Source organism: Mangifera indica, chromosome 8 (genome assembly GCF_011075055.1).
Source record: "Mangifera indica cultivar Alphonso chromosome 8, CATAS_Mindica_2.1, whole genome shotgun sequence".
Lineage (NCBI taxonomy): Eukaryota > Viridiplantae > Streptophyta > Magnoliopsida > Sapindales > Anacardiaceae > Mangifera > Mangifera indica.
In genome coordinates this window covers 9,631,054-9,642,076 of record NC_058144.1, presented here as the reverse complement: position 1 = coordinate 9,642,076, position 11,023 = coordinate 9,631,054, and the positions used below count along the sequence as shown (strand labels likewise).

At 33.9% G+C, this 11,023-nt stretch overlaps 1 protein-coding gene and 1 pseudogene across 1 annotated transcript; both read right to left on the bottom strand.

Moving 5' to 3' along the window:
- Window positions 1–329: 329 nt before the first annotated feature.
- LOC123223651 (F-box/LRR-repeat protein 2) lies at window positions 330–2,100 on the bottom strand. The gene has a single exon (XM_044646923.1). It carries the CDS (start codon window positions 2,090–2,092, stop codon window positions 539–541), a length of 1,554 nt encoding a protein of 517 aa, XP_044502858.1. The 5' UTR covers window positions 2,093–2,100; the 3' UTR covers window positions 330–538.
- Window positions 2,101–5,459: 3,359 nt separating this feature from the next.
- LOC123223650 lies at window positions 5,460–10,186 on the bottom strand (annotated as a pseudogene).
- Window positions 10,187–11,023: the final 837 nt, after the last annotated feature.

Below are 11,023 nucleotides of genomic sequence, written 5' to 3'. Positions count from 1 at the left end.
TCATCATCACCAATGACTTCATGTTACCAATTTTCAGTCACCAAACAAATGCATAGGCCGCCTACTTCTTCTAGTTCTACACTGCGACTTGGACATAAATTAATTCAACACGATCCCTTAATCCTAAAGTTTCAACTAAATAATGCTGAGACAACGACTCTGAATATAGCCAAATAAAATAATAACGAGAATTTATAATCAGTGCACTGTTAGATGATGAGTAGCATCAACACATCAACAAATCACAAATGCGATGGATGGTTGTTGAAATATCAATACCAAGAAAAACACAAATATTAAAATACATTTGTCCTTTCGCCACACTGAAGAAGGTTTCAACACTGATTGTTGCACATGTCTTATTGAAAATATGAACAATGTTTATAAACATAATTATTCAGGCTGTTAAAGTGGCTCTTTCTATCCCACAGCAGCAGAGTTACTTACAGTAAACAGAGAACAAGTTCTGTGATATATACTTGATTTTCCTGAAATACCAATAAATAAAAAGGCCGTTATTTCATCATTTTTCCATCAATCAATTAAATACCTCTATAAATTTATGTGATGCCCATGTCCTTGCGGCATCAGAAAGCTTGTTTTCCTCAACCTCTACTCTTCTCAACTGGGGAGAGTTGAGAACAAAAGACTCAACTGCCTCAGCTGTAATCCCACAACAATGCATAAGATCAATGCTCTCCAACCTCTTGCAAGTCTTAGACATAAAAGTCACAACCATATTTGTGAGCCGTTTACACCCTCTCAACTTCAATTCTATCAGATAGTTACATGAAATTAACATTGCAATGAGCTCCTTATCAAGCAACATCTCATTATAAGACAAGTCCAATTTCCTTAACTGCCTCAAATTCTGTCCTAATGTAGCAAGCAACCCCTGTTCTCTTTCAACAACATCACAGTTTATTAGGGCCAATTCCTGAAGCCCTGAACTCATGGCAATCCCAAGAGTCTTTAGGCCATCTCCAGTGACAAGGCAACAACTTTGAAGCCTAAGAGTTGATAGACACCTGAAATTCACAGCCGCAGCTGAGAGATGATCGTTGCTAAGGTCTAGCGGTAATCGAAGATCAAGATTTTGCAAATTACATCTGCTGTTACTCATGAACTGAAGTAAACCATCTCTGCTACAACCATCATATACCAACAGAGAAATTAAGGACTCACAATTCTCAGCTAATTTCAGTAACACAACATCAACTATAATCCTACAAGTCCTCAACTCCACTTCCTGAAGACCCTGCAAGCATGTCACAAAGGACGAAAATGACCCTCCATCTCCAATACCTGAACAGCTTTTTAGCTGCAATTTTTTAAGTCTTCTACAGCTCCTCCACAACCAACCAACAGCCAAATCATCAGAACGAATCCCAGATAAAAAAAGACTCTCCAAACACAATTCTGCATCGATTTCCTCATTTAAATGCATCCCAGTTTCTCTGTAACAATCAAAGTTTCCATCTTGAACACCATCACCATCACAAGCATACAAAGACAGCTCCTTTAAACAAGAAAAGGAAGCAACCCAGTTGAGAAAAAGCGGCCTAGAGACAGAAACAGTAATAGAAGTAAGGGAATTACAAGCTCCGGAAAGAGAAAGCAAAGAGCTTACAGAGACAGGACCCGCCAAAAAACGAAGGAGTTTAAGCTTAGAATTACATGAAGAAGAAACAACAAAAAGAATACTATCACAGAAAGAGGTAGTGGTAATTATAGGTTCAGAGGAAGAAAAAGCAAGAGAAAGAGAAGAAAGAGAAGGGTAGTGAGAAAGAAGAGACGACAAAGAAGAAACAACCGAATCATGAGGGATGAGTTTGAGAGAAAGAGAAGTCTTTGAAGTCCTGTAAAGATGAAGCCAACGCTTAGAGACTAAACAAACCGATAAAGAAGACGATGAAGAAGAAGAGGAAGAAGAAGATGATGATTTTGAAGGTAATCTCTTGAAGATTTCTTGTAAAAGCTCATCACATAACATGGCATCCATTATCTTGACCTCAATGCCTGGAGAATTCTTACCTTGTAGTATATAATTCTCTGAGCGAAGATGTCTGTTATATTTCCTTCTGGTTCTCATTAGGAGAGAGAAATGAAAAAGTTTTTTTTTTTTTTTAAATTAATTTAAATTTTATTATGTGAGAGAGTTACTATCGGTCAAGCGCTGTTCCAAGAGCGTGTAAAACACTTTCTTTTATAAAGCAAAAGGAATTAAATTTTGCTTGAAAGAAATAAAAGAGAATGCTTATGCTTTTCTTATAATTAATTCAAAAGCAAAATATTCTTAAGCAACTTGGAAGTGAGACGATTCGATTTGTCTCACCTATTAAAAAAGGCCAAATGTCTTATTCCCACCCAAAAATTCATCATAGTCTCAAATTAGCATCTATTAATTATTAAAAATATAAATATTCATTTATAATTGATTAAAATTAATAAAATCAGTTAAGTTTTCAAGATAAAATAGTAATTCCACTAATAATATATTAAAAATAATAAAAAATTATCCATTTTTCCTTTAAATTTAAAAAATTAATAATTTTTCTAAAGATTAAATTTTGAAAACTTAATTTCACCCTTCAAGATTTCATTTTTCTAGGATAATTTTCCAACGGCTAACTCTCCCTCCCAATGGTGTCTCTCTCTCTTTGCGCTACTTTTGATGCTCATCTCCGACATTGATTGTCCAACCAAATTCGTTTGGATCTGGATGAAGACAATGCCATCTTCATTTGAATTTGGCATCTTCATCCAAACAAAAGTGTCTAGACAAATAAACATCATAAGCGTGAATGATTCGTCTTTATCTTCTTTCTCTATAGATGGATTGCATTGATGCCGAAAAATGATTAGGTATAGGTCACTTAAAAATTTTTAACCTAATAGAAGGGAAAAGTTTGCTTTTTAAATTATTGATAGGAGAAATTATTTTTTTTTTCAAATGATGGATAATTTTTAAATTTTTTTAATATTTTAGGTCAAATAATAATTTACCCTTACTATTATCTAATTTTATTAATTTTAATAATTTATAAATAAATATTTAAATTTTAAATAATTAATAGATATCAATTTGAAAATATAATTAACTTTTGGTGGGAATAAGTTCTTTGGCCATTGAAAAATTAAAACGCCGAAGATCACCCCAACAAAGACAAATATTAAAAAATTAAAAACAATAAAAAAAATTAAAATCAAATTAATAAGATTTATGTAAATTGTTGTTTTACTTGTGAAAGAGAGACGACCAAGTCGAGAAATGGTGTCCTTACCTAATTTGGCGGGCGGCAGCTGTCTTGTGTTGTAGTGTAATATTAGGCGCGTTATTACGCAACACTTCAGGGCGATTGGAGACCAACGTGGACTGGTTAGCCGTCCACGCCACCTCTTACCAAATTTTGTCCACCACTGAATTAGATAATAATATCGTGCACATAAGTTTCTTATTAAAAATAATATATTATTATATAATTAAATATTATTTTATTTTTAATTTAAATTTATTAAATTATATATACATATTTATATATCTAAAATAAATATATATAATTTTATTAAATTTAAATTATCCAATCATATAATAACACATTATTGTCTATATATAAAATTTTACATATAAAACTATTAAAAATAGATTAATATTAAAAAAAAAGAAAATATAAGAAATGCAAAATATGAATCCCAATGTTTCATAATCTGTTTATTTATAACTAAGTAATATTATATATATAAACTTTTAATATATAATTTGAATATATAGATAATATATTATTATGTAATTAAATGTTATTTTATTTTTAATTAAAAATTATCTAATCGCATAATAATATATTATTGTATAATCAAATTATATACTAAAAAAGTATACAAATAATTTTACATTTTATAACTATATAAACAATTTTGAAATGTAAAATCTCTTACATTTCTAACACCCTGTTTGACTTGACAATCAGTTATTTAAAATCAATAAAATTATGCGTACTTATTTTGAATATATAAATAGATACATATTTAATATATATATATATATATATATATATATATATATATATATATATATATATATATATATATATATATATATATATATATCTGATTCAAGAGTACCTTATTTAAATCAGATTATCCTTTCAAAATTGAATTGACAATATTAAAGAAGTGAAACTCCAAATCCAAATAATCGACTTTATTACTTTTACACCCTTATTCTTATACTTAAGATCTTTTTTCTACCATCCAAACTATCTCATGGCCTACTTGCATATTCGTGTCTCTGCTTCGCATGTGTCGATTCATCCTCTAGTGACTTCCAACCCCAACATGCCAAAACACGACATAACGCAACTTTCCTAGAATACCAACTCTACTCACTCAACACCACAATGAAATACAAAAATGCACGCGCCCAAATTTCCTCAAACTTCAAGCTCCACCACAATCAAACAAAATCGTGATATATGTGAATATGAATATGTTAACATGGCTACGAGATCTCATAATGTGATTATGGTGACTAATCAACAAGAAAGTTGAGTTCCATATTATTAACATCAATTAAAGCTATGAAAATCTTCTAGTATTGTCACAGGTTCCTTGTCTATAGAGGATGTATATACTTCCAGCGTCTTCTTTAATCATCAAATCACAACTAAAACAATAACGTTTTCAACCGCGTGATAATTTTACATCAGCAAGGGAGATGATCCTTATCAATCTGTTTCACCTCCTACTTTCATAAAATTTTAATGTCGCTCAGCAACTGTTATACCACAAGAAAGAGCCATATTTGTTTATTCCCTTCACCTTAAAGAAAATGTCTACACAACCCACGGTGTGCTAGAGCAAACCTAAATGTATATGTTTTATATTTCCAGTTACATCATTCACACATGGAAAGATATACACAAGTGAGAGCAAGAGATCAGCTATGCTATTATACAACACTAAACTCATATCTCTAACATGTGTGTGACTGAGGGAGTAAAATCTTTCATGCAGCATGACAATGAATTATCTCTCCAAAATCTAGTTAATTTCAGTAGGAGTCTCTAGCTCTGAGTTGGTTGGGGTATTATCTATTTAAATGCACCAATTCAAGTTAAAAAGTCACATGCAGCTCATTTAAGTGAAGTGATCCAACTCATAGGCATATCAGATGATTGGGGTTGTTAAACAAATTGTTTCAATCAACTAGGTACATCAACCTGGGATTGTTAAGTAATTTGCCTCAATCGTCAGTTTAACAGATCTTTTAGAGGGCTAATATTATATAATTGAGGCTGTAGTTGTGGTGCATTGCTCGTTACCCTGTCTGCCAGTAAACCTTGGACAACAGAAGCCAATTAATTTAACATTAAGTGGTGCTGTGTGGTATTCAGTTATGAAAAATCACACGCCTGAGAAGACCAAAGTCTCTAGGCATGGCTTAAATCTATATACCAGCATGCAAGTAAAAAACGATGCATTGATCGAATTAAAACCCACGAGATCTTCTGACAAGCAGGTCTAATAAATCATTAACGTACAGACAGAATTGACTAACATGTGTTAACAAGGATGAAGCAAAATGTGAACACATAATACCCAGCAAGGAAGGTGGACCATACCTATATAGAGGTAAGTAGCACTGTTCCATGCCCAAAGGGACTCAACCCAATTCCAGAAGTCACCAGCATTAAAGCCACTGAAACCTCCAAACACACCGTTCAATAAAAAAAAGAGCAGCTGAGGGGAAACTGATAACCACAAGAATCAGATTGCAGACTGCCCTTGAAAATCTTCTGAAACTCCAGCCTCTGACATCAAGTTTCAGAGGATGAGCCATCAGAGATGTTGGGACCATAAGTAAAGCCCCAATTTCTGCAGTTGCGAAATTAATGACAGACATGAGACCCAAGCCAATGAAGAAAGATGAGATCATTACTGATTTCAAGATAGCCCATTCTTCTTGAGGATGAACTCCACACAATTGAGAAAATGGAGATCCCAAAATCCAGTTTAAGATTACCAGGCTGAGCACTGAAAGCAGAAACCAGATGTAAAAGTTGGTTGTTGGGGTGCTATTGGGTATTTGCGAGAGAAAATATGGAAGTAAAGACACCATAGCACCCCATAAGTGTACTATAAACACTCTTTTGGCTGAATTAAGCCATTTCCATGATCTGAGTACACTGCCAAGCTCATTAACAGTAGCAGACTTTTCTTTCTCTTTAGTAAGAGTCAAATTATGAGTGTTAGCATAGAAAGTGGTAATACAAGGAGAGCAAAAGCAATCATGTAGACCCCAACCAACACAAACTTACTAGGAGATATTAAGAGGTATAGGAAAAATGACTGGTGAAACTTCTCGACGAGGTTATTTACTGATTGTACAACTCCTTCAATCAACCTGACTCAAGCATTGGGAAAACTTTGAGCTCAAAATGACAAAAATGTGTGAATCATCTACCTTTTAATAGCTGCAAATATCAAAATCATGGCAATGTAAAGACACTAGAAAGAAAAGTATTACGCATTTTATCTCACCATATTATTTATATATTAGTAGGGATTCGTTTTCTTGAATTGTACTTACTTCCAGCCAAAATAATAATTTAAAAAAAAAAAAAGAACTCGGTTTAAAGATAACTTTTCTCTTTGAAAAACTAATTATATTTATCAAGCTAACCCCAACAAAGTAAGGTAAAAATTGGCAACCAAAATCAATTACTAAATAGAAAAACTACCTGATTAAAAGGCAACAAATAAACAAATCTTATTTGAGAAAAGTAAAACAAATTATACATGAACAATTGCAATCATAAACATACATACATATGAGACATCCATCAGCCTTTTTTAAGTTGAAATAAAACCAACCCAAAGCCCCAGGTCCCCAAGAGCCATGTAGGGTGAGATTTTAGAAAAAGAGAAAATAGAAATTGAATCACTAGTGCCTTGAACCCAACTTAGTGATAGGAATTTCTGTTTTCTCAAAACCAAAACCATGTAGCAACCATATATTGAAACCTTCATCAATGCTCTCTCATCATTGCAACACCAGAATGCATTGACAGTAGAAAATCCAAGTTAAAAGAGAAAAAAAGGAAAGATATTTTAACGAGAACTAACTGGCCACCTTGTAGGAGGAAGTCATTGCGCCTATCTTTGTTATTAAAAGAAACTCTAGGTGAAATTTCTAATGTTATTGCATCAACTTGGTAATCATGAAAAGCACCATGGGGACCTGTGGGAACACCAATTGCCTAAAAGAGGAAGAAATATATATAAAGCATAAGCAAATACTCCATGGTCAAAGATAATTGCAAACACAGACACTAGATGTAAGAAAAAGTAAAAAATATCTAGAAAAAACCCCCCCTCCCCCATTGTGTGAGTGCATGAGGCGGGGGGGTGTGGGGGCGGGGAGAGAGACAGAGAATGCTGAAGAAATAACTACCTGATAATATAATGAACTTGCAAGTGTGGCAGTCCCTTCAATATAATCTGCAACTGGGATGCCAAATTTCCAATCAGGATTCAAGCTTTTGACAAAATTTCCGAGTGATTCAAAAATTTCACCCAAAATCTTCAGCCATTTGGAGTTAAGTAGAGACCAAAGTTTCTCCACCTTTACACGAAAACCTTGCCTATGTACAGCTAAATAATTCACTATGTTGATGAGGTCCAAGTTTGGCATCTGACCATTGGATGCCTCAGCAAAAATACTAAGAATGTCCTCAACTTCATTTCTAGAAGCAACCTTCATGACCAGGGCAGCAGCCATAGTCCCAGCGTGTCTAAATTCATAAGATATTGTTAGGATCTCAAGTGCAAGGTATGAGACTTAGATCCCACATTGGAAAGTATGGGCAACTAGTGTGAGGTTTATATGACCTTGGGCTCTCCCATCTCAATAGCTAGTTTTTGAGGTGTAGTTCTCCTAAGGTTCGTATCATTTGGTATCAAAGTTATCACCATGTCTCTCAGTTGCAATCGTGCGGCGCGGGTGGTGACGCCGGCATTGCAGTGTTCGCCCGGGGCTAATAGGGAGCTAGCGCACAGCCAACCAGCGTGGGCACCAGGGCTGTAGAGCGTGGTGGTATGTTAGGATTTCAAGTGCAAGGTATAAGACTTGGATCCCATATTGAAAAATATGGGCAACTAATGTGGGGGTTTATATGACATTGGGCTCTACCATCTCAATAGCTAGCTTTTGAGGTGTGGTTCTCCTAAGGTTCGTATCAAATATCTTTCCTTCTAAATTTGTTATTTCTTGCAATTCCAATGTATCACTGCCATCACAACACAATTCTGTATTTACTGGACCCAAATCACTAAATACTGGACTGTGATAATCTCTTAGCCAAGACGCAACAGCAGCATATTCTCCCTACTGAGAATCAGCAACAAGCCATATAATATCTTTGGCCAGCCAAGTAACTTAAGTAAGCAAGGAAAATACTGTGACACAATGCCCAAGGACAAAGCTTCTTGCACACCACCCTTGGCAGAATTATAAGGAGTCACCAAGACAATAGCTTCCTTTCCATCACCGCAAGGAGCTCTTATTACTCCAACAGTGTTCACACTATAAGACACAATACTACAGTTCTCCTGTATTACCTCAGAGTCCATGCTAGAGAAAAATGCAGTGGATGAAACTCATTTGGCTGAGGGTGGAATTTGTGATAATTAACTTCAGCATCCAAGTTGGACATATACCGGGCTATGAGTCTTTGACTTTCTCTGTCACATAAAGAAGGAGAATAAAACACAGAATTGCATCAATGCCTTATATTGGTGGAATGGCATTTAGAAAATAGGATGTTTTAAAACACAAAAAGAGAATTATGAAGATAACAGGTCACACAGAAATCTTGAAATTAATAACGGCACACCACACACCACTCACTATTGTGCTTGATTAAAATCATAAAACATAAAACCAATAGAACCAAATGGCAAGTTACATACCCTTAAAAGAAATAATTGCATATAACTACCTCAGAAAGAAGACATCATATTTGTCCAGCTAATTTTGGACAAATCTAGATAAGAAAACCCCTAATTACTTCAACAAGCACACTATCACATAAAATTTTCCAGTCACACTCACAGCTATCATCACAATTAGAGAATAAAAAAAACAACAGAAATCTAAATTAACAAGCCAGGCACCCACAAAATTTCAAGACAAAAGTTCAGGAGTCTTCTAAGCTCAGATTCATACAGTCGTTCTCCTATATATATGTGAAACAATTTTGGAGCTAGAAAGACAACCCCATTGACAGTTTAGCAAATTAAGTCAAAAAGAGAAGTGAGGCAAAGTGAGCTCAGATTGACTCTAAGATCTTAACCGAAGTAGAAATGACATACATGGCTGTCATGGTAGGTTTTGAATATAAGCTAGTAATATCCTTTTTCAATTTATTTGCCTCAGAAACTTCCCAATTAGAGAGCGTAGAACTTGCAGAACCTGCCAAAAAAAAAAAAAAAAGCAAACATAACTCAGAAAACAAAAGAACTCCAGTAGCAAAGAGATACAAATGATCAAATCAAGTACCTTGCAGGAGTGCGTTTTCGGAAATGTAAGTGTTCTTGGCAAGAACAGGTAAGAGTGACAGAGCTAAAATTCCTGCCGTAAGGCAAACCACACTGGAAAACCAGCCCAACAAAAAGACAGAAAGAAAGAAAGAAAGAAAGAAAGAAAAGAAAGTTTCAAAACAAGTTAAATAAATGCGAAAAAACAGAAAGAGCGAACATAAGAGAGTTATAGTGACAGCAGTACCTGACGAGAAGACTGTGTGACATGAACAAGACTCCCAGACGCACGATTGGCCTTTGTCTCGTCTTAGGAACGTCGCTCTGAATCTCAGTACCGGCCATGATTAATCCACAACGAACAGAACACTATTATTATGAAATCCTTGTTGGTACTATTCAGGCGCCAATTTTGCTTTATAGTTGACCGAATACAAACTAAAGATAGAGATCAGAGAATAGTTAAGAAAAGCTAATTACTGAAAATGGAAACAAAAACTAAAGAATCCTCTTAATTTGAGAGATCACTAGCTCATACCCTCAGTTTACCAGTTCCAACCAAGATTAAAAAAATATAATAAATACAAGTGGAGTAAACACACATAAGTGGCACAGCTATTCGAAATGTTATGAAAAAAAGAAAAAACTGAAAGAGACAATGGAATTGCGTGCCTGAGCAATAGTGACGACGGAAAAGACGACAAAGATGTTGGAGCAGATGTTGGAGCAGACCGTCGGGTTACAGAAATTAACCGGGAAGAAGATCTGTTATAGTGGAACTTTTAACCATTAAATTTTGTCTCTTTTTAACCCCGGTTAAACTGAAAAAATAAAAGATTCCCTCCACCTAAATTTTAAAAAATAATAGTTTTCTTTTGAGATTTTATTTCTAGATTTTCAGTGCCATCTCTAGTTCCGTTGCTTGCGACCTATCTCTTTTGAAGCTTTCTCTTTCTCCGACAATCTCTCTTCACTCATTTGAATTTCTGATCGACGTCAGAAAAATCATAAAAAATAAAAAATTTTGTCAAAAAACATAAAAATCTGCATCCTTCTAGAGTCTTTAAATATAATATAAATATATTAAACAATAAAATTAAGTAAAATTAAAACAAATATATGATATTAAATATCATACATTAACTACTTTAATTTACATAATAAAAACTTAAATAAATTTAAAAAATATAAATAATTACTATAAAAATATATTAATATTTTTAATAAATATAATAATATAAGAAGGCGAGTAAAGAGATAAGGCAAGAATAGGATAGGGTAAAGATAGAATACATATATTTTTATCTCTAATTTATTACTAATTGTGAAGATTTTTTTAATTTTTGTCTCCTTCCCAATTGCTATTAGAGAATCTTCTCTCTATCAAGGTTTGAGAGGATTGAAACTTTTAAATTTGGATTAAAATTATGATTTATGATGAGGCTATGGGGTTCATTAGTAGCTTGAAATACTTGCTTATGCTGTG

What these genes read in the sequence shown, in the direction of transcription:
- LOC123223651 (XM_044646923.1), bottom strand. Translation starts at nt 2,092, where the DNA reads ATGAGAACCAGAAGGAAATATAACAGACATCTTCGCTCAGAGAATTAT.